Genomic DNA, 21,676 nt, shown 5'->3' with positions numbered 1-21,676 from the left:
TAATTCTCGGTCTCGACAGAAAATTCAAAACTAGCGGTTCCGCTAATATATGGTCAGGTGATACGACTACCCCGCCCTCTACCGGGGTACCTGGATCCATTTCCATCAACAACTAATCATATTTTCTATGTCCCCTTGTCCCTTGCGGGGAGGCGGGTGGGAATGTTTTATATGTAAACAACAGGTAAGTATGATATAAAATCTTATTTTATTATAAAAATGTCACTTTTACACATGAACTTACCTGTTGTTTACATATAGCTGACTGCCACATTGAGGCGGTGGGCATGGACAGCTGTAAGTGTTAAATGGAAAAAAAAACCTAAGATCATCAGGCTAAGAAAAAACGTCTTTACTTTGGATCCTTACCTGCTAAGGAAGCTGCTTTCTCGGTTATTGCCTCTGTAACCTGCTATCCTTAGTGCAACTGCGGGGCCTAGTAGCTCAGTCGCAGGTTGCCATATGGAGAAAGGTCTGTTGGCCCAGCCGTCTTCGACACAATCAACCAAAGCATATAATGCCCCTGCTCAGGGCGCAGTACTCAAAGCATCCACCATCATACACTATCATTGTTTTTTTTTAAAAACACATATCACCCAACCATAAAAAACTCACACCAATCTATTAAAATTAGACCTACTAGGCCATCTAACCCCTAAGGCTCTAGTAGTCGACCAAAAAGAAACCTCTGCACCCAAAGAAACTAAGGAGAGGATCTAGAGCCTCTGGTTTCCTTGCCCATCACCGTGTCAGACGCAATAAAGGGGCCCAACGTACTGCAGTCTTCATATGTGGTTTGGATCTGTCTCAGATAATGCAAGGCAAAAACAGACGAACATCTCCAATAAGTTGAACTTAGAATGTCCTTTAAAGCCATGTTCTTCTTGAAGGCTAAAGAAGTTGCAATAGCCCTAATTTCATGAGGCCTCACTTTAACTAAGGGAAATCCACATCCCTTAATTCCTTGTGTGCCTCCTGTATCAGTTCTTTCAAAAGGAAAGCAATCCCATTTTTAGATAGAGGGTTCTTGGGGTTCTTAGTTGAGCACCATAAAAAATCCTGAGTTCCTCTTACACTTCTGGTCCTGTCCAGATAGAATTTCAATGCTCTGACCGGACAGAGAAGTCTCTCCGTTTCCCTTCCCCGCAAGGAGGATAGGCGAGCAATGGGAAATTCCCTTGGCCATGGATTACTAGGGTTTTCGTTCTTAGCTAGGAAACCCAAGGTGAAGGAAACTACAGCCTTATCCGCACAAAACCAACTCTTTTGTCCAAAGCATGAACCTCACTTACTCTCTTTGCCGAGGCCAGTGCCAAGAGAAAGAGAGTTTTCTTAGTTAGATTCCTAATGGAGCAGGAACTCAAAGGCTCAAAAGATTTGGAAGTAAGCCACTTTAGTACCACATCCAAATTCCAATGCGGTACACAAAGAGATCTGCCTTTAGTGGTAGCAAAGGATTTAAGGAGTTCTGCTATATCCTTGTCTGAGGAAAGGACTATACCTCTATTCCTGAAAACTGCCGCCAGCATACTCCCATACCCCTTAATCGTGCTGACAGCCAATTTCTTCTCCTTGTGCAGAAACAAAAGAAAATCCGCCACCTGGCTTAAGAGTCGTAGAAGTGGAAGACACTCCAGACTCGGAGCACCACTCCCTGAAGCGCTTCCACTTCGCTTGATAGACCTTTGTAGACGAGGGCCTGGTTGATCTAGCCATTGCCTGCGCCACTCTTCTAGAGAAGCCTCTCCTCCTGTAGAGTCGCTTCGAGAGTCTGAACCCTGTCAGATTTAGATCTGACGGGTTCCTGTGGAACTTTCTGCTGTGCAACTGGCACAGAAGGTCTGGTCTGAATGGCAACCTCCTTGGCCAATCCACTACTTTCTCCAGTAGCTCTGGAAACCATGATCTTCCTGGCCACCATGGAGCTATTAGGATCATTGACACATTTTTGTGTGCTCGAAACTTTTTCAAGACTTCTCCCAGCACCCTGAAGGGAGGGAATGCATAAAGGAAGAGACCCGACCAGTCCAGGAGTATGGCATCCACCGCTAATGCTTCTGGGTCTGGAACAGGAGAGCAAAAGAGAGGTAGTCTGCGGTTTTCCCTCGTTGCAAACAGGTCTAGCATGGGAGTTCCCCAAATCTTCCACAGGCCTTGGCAAACTTTCTGGTGGAGGGTCCATTCCGTCGGAATGACCTGGAGTGACCTGCTGAGAATATCCGCTCTTACGTTGAGAGCTCCCGGGATGAAGCGAGTTACTAGCTCTATGTTCTTGGTTGCCGCCCACAAAAGCAGGTCTTTTGCGATCTCGAACAGAGAGAAGGAGTGAGTGCCTCCTTGTTTCTTCACGTACGCCAGAGCTGTGGAGTTGTCCGAGTGAACTACTATCTTTTTGTTTTCCACCAGAAGCACGAAATGTTCCAAGGCTAGATGTATTGCCTTCAACTCTTTCGCATTTATGTGCCAGTCCCGTTGGGATGAAGACCAATTGCCTGACACTTGAAGATTCCCCAATGTTGCTCCCCAACCCTCGTCTGAAGCGTCGGAGAACAACATCAGGTCTGGGTTCCTCTGTCTCAACGACAAACCTCGCTCTAGTTTGCTCTTGTCGTTCCACCACGACAGGTCTTGCTTTACTCGAGTGGATAGAGGAAAAACAAACGAATCCATCTTTTTCTTCCTGTTCCAGGTCTGCTGTAGGAAGAACTGAAGAGGTCTCATGTGTAGCCTCCCCAGACTGACGAACATCTCTAGCGATGAGAGGGTGCCTAAAAGGCTCATCCATTCCTTGGCAGAACAAGTCTTGGCTGCCATCAGGTATCTCACTTTCAGCAGGCATTTCTCGATCCTTTGTGAAGTCGGAAAAACCTGAAAAAGAACTGAGTTCATCCGAACTCCCAAATAAGTCAAGTCTTGAGATGGAGAGAGTTGCGACTTTGGAAGATTTACTATGAGTCCCAATTCAAAGTCGGTAAGAGAAAGGGTCCTTTGTAGGTCCTTCACGCATTGGCCTTTGACGGAGACCGGATCAGCCAGTCGTCGAGGTAAAGGGATATGTGAATTCCCTCTAAGTGAAGCCATTTCGCAACTGGAGCCATCGTCCTTGTGAAAACTTGTGGGGCTGTTGATAGGCCGAAGCAAAGAGCCCTGAATTGAAAAGTCCTGCCTCTGAACACAAACCGTAGGAATTTCCTTGATCTCGGATGGATAGGGACATGAAAGTATGCGTCCTGGAGATCGAGGGACACCATCCAGTCTCCTTCCTGCAGGGAATTGATGACCGACTGCGTGGTTTCCATCTTGAATGGTGTTTGAAGCACAAATTTGTTCAGGGCGCTTACGTCGAGGCCTGGTCTCCATCCTCCTGACGATTTTGGAACCAGAAACAGACGGTTGTAGAACCCCGGAGATGAAGGTTCGAGGACTGCTTCTATGGCTCCCTTCTGAAGGAGGTAAGTAACTTCCTCCTCCAACACCACAAGTTTCTCTGAGTCCCTGGATGATATGATGAAGTCTACTGGCGAAGATTTTAAAGGAGGACTTTCTGAGAAGGGAATGGTGTAGCCTTCTCTCAGAACGTTGATCACCCAGGGTTCTGCTCCTTGGCCTCCCAAACTTGCCAGAACGTCTTTAGTCTGGCTCCAACCGTCGCATGAAGGACCTTGAACTCATCGGTTGGTACCCCTAGATTTCTGGGGATGAGAAGAGAATTTTCCTCTTCCTCTAGCACGGAAAAGGGCCGAAAAGGAGTACCCCGAGAAGGCCTAGAGGATACAGGGAAAGAAGGCTTGGGTACTACTGGAGAAGTCGAAAACCTGGGTCTTTTCAAGAGTGAGCCAGTAGGTCTTGAGTAGACTTCATGAGAGAGCCTCCGAAATTTCCTAACTAACGTGGCGGGAAAAAGAGATTCCTTAAACAAAGGAGCAAAAAGTAGAGCAGATTTCTGGTTCCTGGAGACTCCTCTCACGACAAACGAAATCCAATGTGCTCTCTTCTTCAAAATGCCTGTAGCAGTCACTGAGGCAATTTCTGACGTTCCGTCCATGATGGCCTTGTCCAGGCAGGCCAAAATAGCATCAAGATCTGTAGCAGTCTTGGGGGGAAGATCACAGACTTTCACCTTCCTGCTCAAGGCTCCTATAGACCAATCAATAAAAGAAAAGATCTCCAAGATCCTATAGGAACTCTTCACCAGATGGTCAATTTCCGAAGACGAGAAGCCGACTTTGGACGAAGAAAAAGCTGACTGAGCGACGGGCAGAATCCACAAGGCTGGAGAAATCCCCTTGAGAGGAGGCAGCATCTCCCAAGGAAAAGACTTCCCCAGTCTCATACCAAGAACGAGACTTTAAAAGACAGTTGTGAGGGGGAAAACAGAAAGATGTTTTACCCTGAGATCTTTTCATGCTCAACCATCCTTCTTGCCTTCGGAGAGCTCTTTTCGCGAAACAGACAGGACCAGCTTCAGAAATCTAGAGGATGGAGGTTTAAAATCCTTGGCAAACTGCGTAGTTGGAGACGAAGGGGTAGCTGGAGCAAAGTCTTCTTGAAAATGTTCTTCAAAAAGTTGTAAGAGATGCTTAAAGTTGGACGTAGGAGCAGACGGAACATCATCTACTTCGAAACATCAGAAACTGGGAGAGAATCTCTGAAGCAGCTGGAGCACCGCGGAGAGAAACGTCTCCAGGAGCCAAACTTGCGTTATCCTCTTGAGTGTCGCCGAACATAACCGAGGCGCCAGGTGCCCGACCAGCGTCAAGCGTATCCAAACATGAGCCTGAGAGGAGTCAGGAGCCTTAGAAGATCCGAGAGCCAAAGAGGCGCCAAAAACCACAGTAGCGCCAAAAGCGCAAACGTTGTGCGCCTTGGAAACGTGCTGTGGAGAGGCGCCAAGCGCCAAAGTAGCGTCGGGAGTGCGGCAGGTGCGGGCGGAAGTGGCGCCAGGCGCCGCGATCGGAAGCGGTGCCAGGCGCCAGCGAGCGAAGCGGCGCCAGGTGCGTGGCGGAAGCAGAGACCGGGCCTCAGGTGCGGAAAGATCCTGAAGTGCTGGTGCTTTAAAACCTTCGAAAAGTCTCAAAATCTTGTCCTCTTTGTCGAAAGGTTGGCAGGAACCGGAGGCAAAAAGCCGACTTGGGATCAACGGGAAGGAAGCCGCTTACTTGCATGCTAACAGGAGGATCAGGCGCTCACTTATGATCCGAAGAACGCATCCGGACTCCCTGAAGAAGAAGAGATCTCTGGGCTATCCCAAAAGCTACATGATGGAAGAGGAGAACGCGCCGAAAGTTTCTTGATAGGAACTTGACCTGGAGAGGAAGCTCTGCGTCTCTTCAGCGGCCTACTAGACTCTGACTGCTTCCAACTCCTCCTCGACGAAACAGAAGTACTAGAAGACACTTCCGCATCGCTTTTACTATGGCGAGCTGCAACAGCCTGAGATGCAACAGGACTGTTAGAAAAAGCAACTGCTTGTGAGCAGACCCCACTCGCCTCCCTTCGGCTTTCGGCATGTCTTCTCCCTGAGCCCTGGGAGCCGGACAGAGGCCTAGACCTAGGAGCGCGAGGGAGACGAACAGTCACCTCCTCCACAACACTATCACTCGCAACACTTTGATGTTTAGACATCGCACTCACATCCTGGCCAATCTTCTCTATCGCAGAGAAAAGAGCTGAAATCTTACCATCAAATTCTGCCCGAAGGTCTGACACGGTAGTGGGTTTGGAAACAACAGGTTCCGGGGCAGGAATAGGAACAGGAGGGGTAACAGGAACAGAAGAAGAGGCAATACTACTCCTACTCTGGGAGGAACTTCTGGCGTCAAGCCTTACGTGCCCTATCTTTACTTAACTTTGCCTGACATTTAGCCAACTTTTGCCAATCAAACACAGACAAAGACAAACACTCATCGCATCTATCCAAATTTGTGCACAATTTCCCTCTACAGTTAGTGCAAAAAGAGTGAGGGTCTATGTTAGACCGAGACATTCGAGTTTTACAACGCCCCCCGCAATATCTAATTTGAGATCCTGAATCAGACATATCTAGAAAAAATCCCAACCAAAGCCAAAAAACAAGCCAGAACCGTCAACAAAAGTGGGTACTTCACCAAAGAAAAGTTGAAAAGCACTGATGAATTTCCTGAAGAGGAGCAGACGACTAGTCGCCGGCCCCGACAGAGAAAATATGATTAGTTGTTGATGGAAATGGATCCAGGTACCCGGTAGAGGGCGGGGTAGTCGTATCATCTGACCATATATTAGCGGGAACAGCCAGTTTTGAATTTTCTGTCGAGATCGAGAATTACAGCTATATGTAAACAGCAGGTAAGTTCATGTGTAAAAGTGTATTTTAGTAGGAAAGTAAAGGATACTCCTCTACTCACTCCACCTAAAAAGTCATACAGAAAGTTTGTGACAATATTTTGCTCAATGCTGCTCAAATACTGGTAAATGTGGTGAACAAAACTGGAAAAAAAAACCTAATTCAAAAAATTTTTTCTAGCAATAATATTTCAGGACATTATTTAGACATATACCAGTACAAAACTGTAAAAACTAAAAATTGATAATTCCTAAAAATTTGTTGACAGCAAAGCTCATCAAATCAAGGGGTTGTGGTTTCAATTGACACATGATGTGACAGCTACAAAGTGTAGTTTTGTACCAGTTCCCTTGATGACTATATGAGGTCCCCATGCAAACATCCACAGAAGTCTTTTGTAGAAGCTGAATCACCAAAATCTGCCTTGAGAACTCATCAACATTGTTCTTTAGAGGGGTCTAAAGTTGTATGAAAGAGGGCAAAAGACAGTTTCTACAGAGTTCATCATATTCAGCAGGAGGGTTTATAATTCGACAGCAAACATTTCCTGCAACATACACATCATCACCATGTTGGCTGCAGTGGAGATTACAACGTTACCAGAGTTGAGAGAGGACAAAAAATTGACTACAGTATATAGAACAGTTACAAAACCATAAGTTGGTGTTACTGGGTGTTCTAGCTACATTGCTAGTAACTGTCATGATAGAGAGTGTTGCCATATTTCTGAGGTGCAAAAATATGCCCACCACCACCTGGTGGGAAACAGGTGATTACAGAGACAGTCCTAGTGGGTCAGCCAAGTGTTATCTTATTTTTTAAGCTGATTGCACCTAACGGTGCAAAAATATATCCTAACATTAACAGTAGCTAAGATTCATTCCAAATAATATAAATTTATGTCCATCACTACATAGATGACAGCATATAACATATAAATTTAAACTGTTTGTTATGGATATAAGAACTACTGTACTCACCTGTACACATATATCGACTAACTGTTTAAGGAATACACTAGTGTTCTTAAGGTCACTTTTGTAATATTCTACAACAGCCTTATTCATCAGTACCTATGACATAAATTCAGGCATTAATAAAACAGGATATGATGAACACAAGAAACAAGATCATTTGAAAATATAAAACTGTGAAGTATGTAGTTTGAAAAACAAAACTTACTTTTTTTAATAATACAACCTGTGCAGGTCCCTCAAGGATCACAGGTTTATGGTACAGCTATATAGAATCATGAAGAGTTGAGAAGTAGGAAATCTAATGTAAAGTGTATTTGTTTTGAAAAATTAGTTTTATCTTTAATTTCTATAACAAAATTACACTGTTATACCAGACCCATCATTCATAATTAGCCTTATTCTGTATATAATGGATCCAGTCTCACCAACTTGAAGTAGTTCACCTGCTCATACTTTACCTTATCAAACATGTTACTGAAAGGTTTAGTGAGTTCTTACTTTTGCATCTTTTGCTTTCAATGTCTTCTAAACTGTGACATAACACTGTAAGTATTTGCTATTTCTTTTTAATCATTTTGTATCCTTGATTGGTTTCTCTCTTTTGCCTGCTTTTTCTACTGTTGAAAATAATTTTTGCCTTTATTTGACCCCTTTTTGGATATTTTAATTGCTTCTTCAGTAATATCAATAAATAATTGGGTACTACAAAGGATACGTTGTCATTTTTCCTGTTTGCCCTTGTCATGCATCTTATAGTGAAGAAAAAAAGTGGTCACAGATGGAAGAGAGATTTAGATGTAGTAATGATAAAAAATTGACAGACTCAGAAGATGTAGATAAGGCTTTTTAATCATAAGACTTACATAGCTTGCTTTGCAGTATATATCACACATACAAGCAAGGGCTCAATAAACCTAAGAAAAACAGAGGTAGTGAGGGCAGAGTATGCAAACATATGAAATAACACAAGATGGAGATAGGAGACATCCATATCTAGGAATAATGATATCTGGTGCAGGCTCTCTTTGAGCTGAAATTTAATGAAATACTAAAACAGGACAATCAAACAATGGACAGGTTGAATTTGATTTAAAAACAGAATAGATGGAAACTGCATACAAAAGATTATAAGTAAGTCTAGTACAATCAGTATTACAACAGAGACAATGACCATGGTACAGTATAACAATGAAACTATACCTAAAAAACTTTGCCAATTTGAAAATATAAATTATCATAATAAAATTTGGTACTTGGATACTTACCTACTGTTCAAGATAGCTATACAGTGGCCCCTTGTTTTTACGGTTTCACATTTCTGTGTTTTATTTTGTTGTGGATTTTTGTGGAACACATTATTCACTTGTCCAATCAAGGAATTTTCACTAATTCGTGAATTTTTTCATACAGCAATATTTACTAGTTACTGCTATAATTTTATTTTCAGGACTAAATACATTTTCATGATAAATGATTTACTAATTTTCAAATGTTTATATTAATGTAAACAAAGCAAAATATCTATAAAATCTTTAATACAAATTAAATAAATCTGTAATATAAATGTTTGTAAACTTTAGCTCATTCTGGAATGACAGGTGGACCCCAGAATGAGCTTAACAAGTTTATGATCTCTCTCTCTCTCTCTCTCTACCTAAATACAGCAAAATATCTATAAAATGCTTACAGTAATACAAATTAAATAAATCTTTAATACAAATCGTAAACTTGTTAAATTTATGATTCTCTCTCTCTCTTTCTCCCTCTCTCTTTTAAAGGTAATGTAAGATGTATTTGAAATTATATTACTGTACTGTAACGTGTTTTTGGATGGTACAGCATACTGAATATCTAAAATATTCACTATTTTAATATTACTTTCTAATCTGCTTTTATTGAAATGTAAAAACTTGTACAGTAATTATGCATGGAAAATAAGAAAAAATGAATAAAACAACATCACATTTATCTATAAAACTGCACAAACAAATTAACATACATGCAAAAAAATCAATCTTTCCCTTATCTTAGAGAGAGAGAGAGAGAGAGAGAGAGAGAGAGAGAGAGAGAGAGAGAGAGAGAGAGAGAACTTTAGTGTTAATACATCGGATCACAGTAACTTGCTGGGGACGAGACTTTACAATGGCTGGGAGGAGAGTAAAAAAAAGTATATCTTAGTTTAACCAGACCACTGAGCTGATTAACAGCTCTCCTAGGGCTGGCCCGAAGGATTAGATTTACTTTTACGTGGCTAAGAACCAATTGGTTACCTAGCAACGGGACCTACAGCTTATTGTGGAATCCGAACCACATTACAGCGAGAAATGAATTTCTATCATCAGAAACAAATTTCTCTTGTTCTTCACTGGCCGGTCGGAGATTCGAACTCGCGACCAACAGAGTGGTAGCTGAGAACGGAACCCGCTCACCCAGCGAGGAGAGTAGGAATGTTGAGTGTTGCCTTCGTATGAAATTCGGATTTTAAATACTTTTACAATGATTAGAGATGAAACATCAACAGTAATAAAATACTCTCTTGTGTACTGTTATAATATGTTGATAACCACAGTCAACTAAACTTGTAATGAAATACGGTACAATAAATTAGTAAAAGCAAAAAACATGGCGACACTACCTTCGTCAATCTGTCATGCTTGCTGAATTTTTTTATTTTGTGTTTTTTTATTTTTACGCATGAAATTCAGATTTTAAATATTTTTATGCTGATTAGATCAATACAGTATAAATGGATTCTGTAAGTGAAATAATGTGTTATAGATATTTTCAGTGTTTTCTATACTTTAGAGAGAGATGTTCAGAGAGAGAGAGAGAGAGAGAGAAATTTTTAATATTTATGAGAAATGGTGAGGGCTAACCACAAAATTTCTTGTATACCAAGAACTAACTGTAGTAAATAATTTTTATCATAAATGTATTTGTACATAACCATGAAAATACTAACAAGACGTAGCAAATCTAGCATTCAGTTTGGAGGTACGTGTCCTGTTGTTCTAAACTACCACATATTTGAGATATGCATACCACACACCCATGAATGAATAGTTAAAATGCATAAATACTTAAAACTCTTCAAAAAACACTTAGAACTGCTATTTTGATAGTTCAAACACACAAAAAAACTCTAAAAATGCTTATAGAGGTCTTATCCTACTTACATTGGGGTTAGGTTCCAAAAAATCATCATTTGTTGGAAAAACGTATCTTGAATATAGCCTAGCCTACACTAGGGTATTCAGTACCATGTATACATATATGGTAGCCTAGCCTACACTATAAATTATGCTCTATACATAGAAAATAGTAATTATTAATATCAAGCTAATTCTGGAGGTTCATGCAGAGTGACTTCCGATAATTCAATACAAAGAGAATTGAATAACAAACGGAATTAACTTAGCCTACACTAAGGTAAATCGTTTACATATACTGTATGGTACCTAGCCTACATTATACTGTACTCTATATTCACATGTTAATATCATATACAATCATCAATATAACGAATATGCATCTTTTCCAAGGATCTTTTAAGATGTTATGCTTTACTTCAATCTATATCCAATAATACTGTATATATTCTTATATTGTAAGTCCCGCTCAACTCATCTCTAGTGAACCTCCTGTTTTCTACAGTGCCTTCTCCCGTGACCTTAGGGGCAGGATACCTAGCCATGTTTTATTTATGTAAATGTGCATTTATTACAAGTTTAATTTGTGCCCTTTTGTATTGTACATGTGTCAGAGCATTATTGTGTCTAATCTAATCTGTTAATTTTTATTTGTCACGTTATCTGTATTTACCTGTCCTGTTTCACATTGAGAACAACTGACCTCGGGTCACCTATATGTCCTTGTATGTCTGTAAAAAAGTATATCTTTAGTTTAACCAGACCACTGAGCTGGTTAACAGCTCTCTTAGGGCTGGCCCAAGGATTAACTTATTTTTAATGTGGCTAAGAACCAACTGGTTACCTAGCAAAGGGACCTACAGCTTATTGTGGAATCGAACCACATTATGACGAGAAATTAATTTCTATAACCAGAAATAAATTCCTCTAATTCTTCATTAGCGGCTTTCGGAGAGTCGAACGCTGGGCCAACAGCGTGCCAGTTTGCCTCTACCACCTCTCCAAAGAAGAAGTAGTGTATGTTTTTGTACTGATATTTCATGACTAAATGCACTTTATAAGCGGCCTGCTCTATAAAAATGCTTGTCAACATCTGTCTAACTGCTCTCTTTTTGCACCCTCTCACCCTGGTGACCCCTGAGTGGTTCCCAAAAGTTGTCATTAACGGACCAAATGGCGATTAGTCTTGGCCTGATGAACTTTTTTTACACCCCTAACGGACTAACTTATAGGCGCTTTAACAAAGCGTTAAAGCGTGCCGATGCCAGGTCGGCAGATCACGCTGTTCGCTTAGCGGACCACACGGCATGCTCCCAAGCGTGTTTGACTTATCCCAGTGTAACTCACACTATGAATGAGAGTGCAGAAATTCTTTAGACATTTGTCATTCCCTCCCATTTTCATAAAATAACCGCGAACTTCACAGTCTGATATCTCTCTCGCGCCCTCCCCCACGTCGAGGCTCACGCGCTCCTCCACGCTGGCACCCACTCCTCGCGCGCTGCCCTTCCTGACAGACCAACCAAGGTCCACCATCGCCATAAAGCTGCCGCCGTTCACACACAACACCCCGTCATCATGGCTCTACAGGGTCGAGGGGCAGTTCAGGTTGGCAGGACTGACCGACGAAGTGCTGTTGGCAGACATCGTAATCAACGCCTTTGCCGGAGGAGGTTTACAGGAAGATCATCCCTTGGGTGTCTGCTGCAAGTCCTGCCACCTACTTTGCTGCTGAAGGCCTTGCTCGTCGAGACCTGCTCCCTGCCGATCTCGGAGAGAGCCACCCGCGCCCTCGACCTCACCAACAACCCCGGCACAACCAGAACCTCCTGGAGACATGGGCGTCATTTCCAGGAATATTCTCATCCTCTCCTGGGACATTGTTGTCTTGATGTATGAGACAAGCCTTTCAGGATATCTAGGTCAAATCTTCTGTATGATGTTGCATCATTTTCTGTATGCAAACTGTGTGTATGTTTCTGCTTGTGAAGGCGCCAAGCGTCTCGCCACTCCGATGGACCGAAACACAAACACACAGTGTTTGGAAAGAGGCGGCGTCAGCTCTTACAATCTCAGAAATTCTTTAATCACTTTGTCGTAATTTTTGCACAGTTTTCTATTAGCGTTACATAAAGTTTTATATATGAAAATGTGTGCAATTTCATGTAAATACAACAAAAAATAACTAATAGTTGTAGCTTTTATCAATTTTGACACATTTTCATATAAATCATGATAAGTACCAAAATTTCAACCTTCAGTCAACTTTATTTCGACCGAAATGGTCGAAAATGCAATTATAAGCTGAAACTCTTACATTATAGTAATATTCAATCATTTACCTTCATTTTAAAAACTGAAAATTCTCTAGCACACAATATGTCGATTTATGGTGAATTTTTGAAAAAAAAACTTTTTTCTTACGTCCGAGCACACTAACTTAGCTGAAAATCTCAGAAATTCTTTAGTCACTTTGTCATAATTTTTCACCATTTTTATTAGATTAATACATAAAGTTTTATACATAAAATGTGTGCAATTTCATGTAGAATACAAACAAAAAATAATTCATGTTTGTAGCTTTATCAGTTTGAAATATTTTCATATAAATCACACGATAACTGCCAAAATTTCAACCTTGATCAACTTTCACTCGACTGAAAATGGTCGAAAAATGCAATTATGCTAAAACTCTTACATTCTAGTAATATTCAATCATTTACCTTCATTTTTTGCAAAAAACGGTGGAAGTCTCTAGCACAATATTTCGATTTATGGTGAATTTTTAAAAAACTTTTCCTTACTCCGGCGTGGCACTAACTGTGCTGAAAATCTCAAATTTCTTTAGTCACTTTGTTGTAATTTTTGCCCATTTTATATTAGCCGTTACATAAAGTTTTATATACATGAAAATGTGAGCAATTTCATGTAGAATACAACAAAAAATAACTCATGGTTGTAGCTTTATCAGTTTTGAAATATTTTCATATAAATCACGATAAGTGCCGAAATTTCAACCTTGGTCAACTTTGACTCGACCGAAATGGTAGAAAAATGCAATTGTAAGCTAAAACTCTCACATTCTAGTAATATTCAATCAATACCTTCATTTTTCAACAAACAAGAAGTCTCTAGCACATTATTTCGATTTATGGTGAATTTTTGAAAAAACTTTTTTTACGTCCACGCGTTACATGAATTCATGCATCATTTGTGATAATAATTTTTTCTGTGTTGCTTTGATCATTTTACAAATTTATTATATACCAAAAATCATCGCAATTTAGTGTACAATACAAAAAAAATAACTCTTTAGCTTTAACCGCTTTTGCTCACAGCGAATTTGTATACAATTATATATGAAAATTTTTTTTCATATCATATATTCCAATATTTATATATGATAATGACATTGTTTTTCATTTCTGATGGTTGCATACTAAACTTCAGGCAATGACAAAAAGGAGCAAAAAAGAACTCTTAATCTCAAAAACTAAGTGTACTGTGATTTTTAAAAACTTTCTTTCCGTCAGCGCTGACTTCAAAAACCGCGCATACGTGCAGACACTTGTAAATAGAGGCTCGAAGCGTTTAAAGAGGTATCAAATTGTTTGCATATGTATTTGTTAAGATTATTAATCCATACTCTTTGTGAATGAATTCCAATAATAATGTTTTGACTTGTCAGTGAAATGTGAATGATTGTATACTAAATTTTATTAAAAATTTCCGCTGTACAGTCCTATTAAATTTAATTGGCTTGTCTTAAATTATCCACTCTAATATTTTACCTTTGATCCTTTGGTCTTGTATTAAGCAACTGATTAAGAAGGGTCATTGTTGCATTATAATTTGACTTCATAAATTCTGCATGAGCTGCTTGTAGCCAAATCCCTTTCTCCATCTGTTGCCTCAGCTTTGGTTGCTCTCACACCACTTGTGGTAGAGCCCTGAGCTTCCTCTGTGGTGGTCTTGTTTCAGCCATCTAAAGAAAAGACAAATGCAGTATCAATCATCTGCAACATTGTACAGGGAAGAACTACTAATAACTTACTAAATTATTAACTTAGATTGCAACTGTAACATCTCAGAAGTGAAATAGTTCCATATAAATATTACATTACTTCCCCTAGCACATTTTATACTGTTACCCACAGCTTTTTACCAGAAACCTGCAACATGGATCTTGGATGACACTCTTATTCAGCGATTTATTCCCACCATAAAATGAGCATTTGTTTAAATAATAATAATAATAATAATAATAATAATAATAATAATAATAATAATAATATAATAATAATAAAGAATCTGGAAAACTAGATGACAAAGTAACTCCAGGACTCATGCAGAAAAGTGTACCAGAAATAAGCATAGTGAGAAAAGTGATGGACTCTAAGGAGGCATGATGCAACCCGGAACCGCACACTACAAAAAACCACCTATTTGAATAGGATGACTGTCATAGACCTTCCCAAAAATAATAATAATAATAACAATAATAATAATAATGGTAATGAAGAAGAGTAAGAGAACCAACCTTAACATAGTATGGACTGACTACAAGAAAGCTTTGACAAGCTAATGCATGCCGGTTGCTAATAGAATATCTGAAAAGGATTTTGACATAGGAAAATCTATTTCAGAGGGAAGACCTGTGTCACCCGGTGAAATAACCATTAAGCACTTATTTCTAGGTATAATCATTACTAAAAATACCAGAAAAAGTTATCAGGAATGCTGGGGTTACTACCCCCAGTTCGATCATCTATCAATCAAATAGATATACCGGTATATAAAGGGTGAGTGTATGATGTCACTGCCACAGGCTTCTGCTTATAGAGATTCCCATCTCAAAAACCCGAAAGTGAGTGAGCCGACACATAGCCAACACCACCGCCCAGCCAACCAACGCCGCACCATCTTGAACTGCGTTCTAGCACGCCTTCGTTGTTTGTTGCTGTTTTGTCTGTGCTGCTGAATTTTTTTCTTTAATCTGTGCATCATGTCTTCCCCGCCCAGAATTCCACCGCCTTAAGTTAAGTACCATCTTCTTGTGGGGTTTTATAGTTTTAAGAGGCTCCTTTAACCCTAATTCAATAATTACGTTAAAATATCAGCGTTCACTCTGCTCATCTGCGCCTGCCATATCGGCCTTGTTTATATATACCAGCAGCGTGACTCTGCTAGTGTTTGGCACAGTTATATCCTTGTGTTATTTATTTATTATGCCCTTCAGGAAGTTCACTTGAAAACATATACAAGGGCTACCCATGAGCACGCCAAACCTTCTTAAGAGACAGACCTCTATAGGAAAAGAAAGAAAAGTGGGGAATCACCCCTTACTAAGCCTGGATGACAAGATCACATGAGCCATGTCACTTTCCTGGACCCCTGCAAGCCAAGGAAACCACACCGGTATTCTAGCTGGCCTAGATAGCCTGGCAACTAGGCTGGACCAGTAGCCCTGGGTTCCAGGGAACTCTGGGTGGCAGTCGCATCCATGCATGTAGCATGGGCAGCAGCAAGTGGGTCCTGGACCAGTGGTCTGAGACCCTGACTGGATTGATCAGCCTGGGTAGCAGCTGCCCCTGTTCATGTAGAATGGGTAGCATCAGGAGTGCCAGACCAGCTGTCCAGGGCCTTGACTGGACTGGTATCCTGGGAATGGATAGCCCCAGCAACCAGCCAGCTCCAGGGCAATGGCACCCATGCAACAAGCCGCAGGTGTAACGGTAGCATAAGCATAAGCCAAATCAGTCCTCTTCCTCAGAAAATGGCCAAATGCTGGAAGCCTATCAGAATCTTCTTGCAGGAAGAGCCAGACAAAGTAGTCCTCTTCTTCCTCCACTGAAAGTATTGAAAAGAGGAAGATCAGGCGATTGGAAGAACTGCTCTACCCATCACTACTGAACAACCTGATCTGAAGATCAGAGTCATCGATAGTGACCTAGCCTCACAATTGGTGGTGTGTTAGCCCTCTAACGCCCAAGGAGGTGGAAACAGAAGGCTCAGGAGCTACCTTTGTCACCATGGCCATCTTACCATGGAAGGACCAGGAACACTGTGCTCCTGCTCCAAGAAAACTCAATTCAAAAAGCAAGAATTCTCAAAGAATGAGCAGCACGAATGGGCCCTACTAACCCTTCCCCTTCAGATCCCGAAAGATCGCTGGGGTAGAGCTTTGTTTCCCTATAATCCTGGTTTCCAAACCAAGGAAAGATAGGGAAAAGACCCTGGACCATCAGCAACCTATCTCGACCTGTAGATTATTAACTAAACATTGTGTGCGATCTTGAAGGTTTCTGGAGAAGGGTAAGATGATTATCTTACTCCTACGGTCATCCGACCACAGAAATGCAAGAACACTCCATAACTCATTGCTGCTCATAAATTCAGTCTGTAACAATTTGAAACAAGGAGAAAACGGCCATACTAAGGATCAATGCAGTACTTCTCTCAGAAAAATAGAGAATTCAACTTTTCAAGCTCGAAAGCTTACAGAGATGAGATGAAGAGAACCTCATGTCTAAGGGAATGTCAATTGTGCCAGCCCTGACCAGGAAATCATTCACCAACAGCGATCAAAACTCCCCACCCTATCATGAAGGAAAGGCACACAAAAAGAAGGTTACATCTTGCTCGCTTGGATAAAACAGCAAAATTTTCAAAGTAAATTGTATTTTTCCCAATCAAACTAACAAATGAATGTTCTTTACATGGGATTTTGCTTGCAAATGTTTCCTGGAACAGCCATTTAACTTTCAGACAAGGTCATTAACTACCAACAGGGAGGGAAGCCCTGCTCACCCACCATAATTGAATATTCCACTTTATTGCCCTTCGGCCTGGTAGCAGGATGAGAGTGGCTGAGGTGGGAAGTAAATGTAAAGAACTTCTCTGTTTGTACTGTAGTGTTCAAAGATAGGTAATGTCTGAAAAAGATAAATTTGATTATTTCTAAATATGTTCATGAATTTGATTTTTGATTTTTATTGAACTACTGTTCAATGACTTTTGTTAAATAGGACTTTTCTCCACAGGAATGTTGTGGAAAGGTCCACCTTTGGTCAAGTGTGGCTGAAACTCCTGTGAATTGGTGCCTCGGGTATAAAAAAAAAAAAAAACTGTTCAAAGAAAGTTCTGTTTGGGTAAGAGTGTAATGTATATATGTAGAGTATGAGCTGTTACATAAGATATGTGTTGCTTTAACAAAACTGTGCAAATTTTCTTGGTTATTTTGAGAGACTAATACACTGGTGCCTTACTTTTCCATGAAAATTGTTTATACTTTAATTATGTATGTTATATGTATATTGATGATCATTAAACTGTATATATTTACAAAAGTGTTCCTTTGGACTGAAATATTTTATGGATAATTAGGGTATAATCCAGTGAACTATTGTCCACAGCACTGAAGAAGTGGTGTGTTGACTGTACATTATTTGTAAACATAAAACTAATCAAGTACCGATTGTGTGATTTATAAAAACTCTTAACTGGACTGCTGCTCTCTTAATATAATCAGCACTGGTTCCCAAGAAAGTGAAACCATGACAGACTGGGGCCCAAGGTGGAGCCAGTGTATTGAAAGGAGTAAGTAGTGGGGTTCAGAGTTTTGAGAGGGAGGATAGTAGTTTTGTGGAAGTATATGGGTGAAGGTTGCAATGGAAGTAGTATTAAGCAATAGGAAAATTTTTTTGAATTTGTTGTAAAAGGTGAATGGTCAGAAATAAAACAAAATGACATTTTTATGATAAAGTTTTATATATACTTCACCAAGTAATTACATTACTATTAGTTTCACTTGTTGGCAGCTAAAATTTTGAAATCCGAGGATCATTAGCGATTTTGTTTTTTAGTGACTTGCACCAGCCTTTTCAGGAAAAAGAGGAACAACCTCAGCAAAAGAGCTTCAATATGTTTATGCCCTCTTGTTCATGCAAAATTTAGGAGGGAGGGGCTCCAATCATGTAATTACTTGATCTTATATATAAAACCATTTATTATAAAATGTTATTTTTATATAAATAATTTACCAAGTAATTACACTTACTGATTCTCGCATTGACAGGTGGTGGGATGCATGGACATATCTACCCCAAAACATTAGGAATGGTAATGAATTTGAGAATAGAAAAAGTTGCTAGCATTGATAAATGCTCATTGTCTCACTACCTGATAAGAGAGCTGCTGCAGGAAGATACTGCTAGTTTAATCTCACCTTGATCATGATAGTGGTATGGTGGCATATTGTGGATCACTTACTATTTCAGTGGGTACCTTGCATCAAAGGACAATTCAATTGCTACCAAGAAAAACATACTGCCCCGCCTGGTTAAACATAATACAACCAGAAAAGACATTGTTACCTACACCACAAAAAAAATAAAACCACCCCCAACCATAAAAGAACTGGAGGGGTACTCTGGGTGCCCAGTTTTGCCAGGCTCCCTTAAAAACTCGACACCATTATGTCAAGGCAAAGAGACAAAACAGAAGGAAGGAATATTTCGATCTTCTTCCCACACCACGCCATTTTTTGAAAATGGACCCAATGCACTGCAATTATCATACACTGTCTCTATTTCTTTAAATAATGGGATGCAACACCAACCTGCACTTACAAAAACGTTAGCCACAAATGGGTGAGAGAGATAAATTACGTTTGAATGCCAATGAAGTGGGCGGCAGCCCTTATCTCATGAGTTCTCACTTTACAAGAGGGGAAAGCATCATCCCAATCAAGGAATGAGCTTTAAGATGAGGTCTCTGAGGAAGAATGCCAGGGCACTTCGACAGTGAACGTGAGGTTCTTGACTGAACACCATAGAGTACTTGAAGATCCACATACTCCATCTGTTCTGTGTAGGTAATACTTTGTGTGAGCCCTCACAGGACACAGAGCTCTCTCCTCTTCACCTGGGCCTAATATCTCAGACAGACTTTTAATGATAAAAAAAGAACAAGGCAAGGGCTTAGAAAGTGCCTCATTTTTTGGCTAAAAAAAAAAAAAAAGAAAAGAGCAGACAGCATTCCCCTGGAAGAAACCAACTCTCTTATCCACTGCATGAATTTCACTTATCCATTTTGCTGTCGCCAAGGCTACCAGGAAAAGGGTCTTCCTAATTAAGTAAAATAAAGAAACTGAGTGCATGGGCTCAAATTGAGGGCTGGACAACCATTTAAGATCTTCCATCTAAGTCCCATGGCACTTCACTGCTACCTCACTCTGTTCGTGATGTCAAAAAGATTAAACAAGATCTGACAAGTCTGATTTGAGGAAAGAACTACTCCTCTATGTCGGAAGACAGAGCTTAAAATGGCCCTATAACTTTTGATAGTGGAAATAGACAGGCTTCTCTGTGGTTTTCAAATAAAAGCAGAGAATCTGCTATTTCTGCTACAGATGTCTGAATAGACAAGACACCTACACCAGGCTTGAAATATTGCCCACTTAGCCTGATATACCTGTTGGGACTGCTGCCTACACTTGGCATAACTTTCAAAGCTGGTCTTGAAAAACTCCTTCTTTATAAGGAGATTCCTGACAGTTTGTAGCCTGTCAGAGCCAGAGTAGACAAATGCTAATGGGGCTGTCTGAGTAGATGAGGTTTTGAGGTAGCAGTCTTGGAAAATCCGCCAGCAGGTCAGGGAGGTCTGGAAACCACTCCCTTGATGGCCACAATGGGGCTATTAAAATCATGGATACATTCTGATGAGTCTGAAATTTGTTTATTACTTGCCTCACAATACTGAGAGACGGGGAAGGCATAGAGGTATTTGTTACGCCAATCCTGTAGCATAGCATCTGTCGCCCATGCTCTCACCCATACTAAAGGATCCGGTCTCGGCGAACAAAACAATGGGAGACGATGGTTTCTGGAGGTAGCAAAAGATCTAGGATTGGTCTCCCACAGCTTCCATAGATCTAAGCAGATCAGAGGATCTAGGGTTCACTCTGTAGGTAGACCCTGATTCTGGCAGCTCAATTCATCTGCCAGAACATTTAGTTTCCCTTGAATGAAACGTGTCATGAATCTGGTGTGATTTTGGTCCACCCACAGAAGAGGTCTCTCGCTGCTTTAAAGGGAGAATGAGTGTGATTTTGGTCCACCCACAGAAGAGGTCTCTCGCTGCTTCATAAAGGAGAATGAGTGAGTTCCCCTTGATCCTTGATGTAAGACAGGCAGTCATGCGGTCTGAGTGGACTGCCACTGTCTTGCTGATCAGACCTGAAGAACTGCAGTCCTAAATAAATTGCTTCCAATTCTTTGACATTTATATGCCCACTTTTCTGCTCCCGGAACCATGTCCTGGAGACTTCCATGCTCCCTAGAAGAGCTCCCCAACCTAGATCTGACGCATCTGACTAGAAGTCTAGGCTGGGGCTCAGAGGAAGGAGAGACCTCCCTTCCGACAGCCATCCTTCGAAACTCCACCAAAGCAGGCCTCTTTTTATCTTGGGAGTCACGGGAAAAACAAACTCTTCCGACAGCCATCCTTGAAACTCCACCAAAGCAGGTCTCTTTTTGACTCAAGGAGTCACGGGAAAACGGAAGCGTGTCTGGGTAATTCTTCCTGTCCCAGCTGACCCTCAAGAAAAACTGCAGCGGTCTCATATACAGTCTGCCTAGGGGAAAGAACAGTTCTATGGATGATAATGTTCCCAGAAGATTCATCTATTGTTGGCAGAGCAGTTCTAGAGAAAGAAACTTATTCAATATATCCTCAGACAAGACTCTACTCTCTTCGGGGATGGAGAAACCTGAAAATTTTGAGAGTCTATCATCATCCTTAAATAAAGAATCTGCTGAGAAGTCAGCTGGGATTTCTGCATGTTGATCATTAAGCCCAGATCCTGGGCCAGGAGAAGGATCCTCAAAAGGTCCTCTAAACACTTCTCTCTCGACTGAGCCCAAAGGAGCCAATCGTCTAGATACAGGGCGATCTTGATTCCCATCAGATGGAGCCATTTTGTGAGGGGAGGGAGAACTCCAGTAAAACTTGCTGAGCTGTTGAGAGACCAAAGCACAGAGCACAAAACTGGAACACTGTTCTTGTACACAAAACCTGAGATACTTCCTGAGTCTGGGTGGATAGGAACATGGAAGTATGCGTCCTGCATATCGATGGAAGTCATCCAATCTCCCTGGCAAATGGATGACAGGATAGTTTGGTTTGTCTCCATCCTGAACATTGTCTTCTGGACAAAAACATTTTAG

At 40.8% G+C, this 21,676-nt stretch overlaps 1 protein-coding gene across 4 annotated transcripts in view; it reads right to left on the bottom strand.

Moving 5' to 3' along the window:
* The window catches only part of Not10 (CCR4-NOT transcription complex subunit 10), a 390,843-nt gene that overhangs the window by 241,464 nt on the left and 127,703 nt on the right, over window positions 1–21,676 (bottom strand). The window contains exons 1-2 of one of the 4 annotated variants that reach the window (XM_067100340.1): window positions 14,240–14,433; window positions 7,303–7,395 (exon numbers count right to left, since the gene is read on the bottom strand). The exons of the other annotated variants lie outside the window; for them this stretch is intronic. Coding sequence (XP_066956441.1) covers window positions 7,303–7,389 — 87 coding nt within the window. The 5' untranslated portion in view covers window positions 7,390–7,395; window positions 14,240–14,433. Of the gene's footprint in view, window positions 1–7,302; window positions 7,396–14,239; window positions 14,434–21,676 lie in introns of those variants that run through there. 4 annotated transcript variants of the gene reach the window in all.

The sequence above is a fragment of the Macrobrachium rosenbergii genome, chromosome 56 (assembly GCF_040412425.1).
Source record: "Macrobrachium rosenbergii isolate ZJJX-2024 chromosome 56, ASM4041242v1, whole genome shotgun sequence".
Classification (NCBI taxonomy): domain Eukaryota; kingdom Metazoa; phylum Arthropoda; class Malacostraca; order Decapoda; family Palaemonidae; genus Macrobrachium; species Macrobrachium rosenbergii.
Note: the sequence above shows the minus strand (reverse complement) of the source record. Positions and strands in the feature narration are given on the sequence as shown.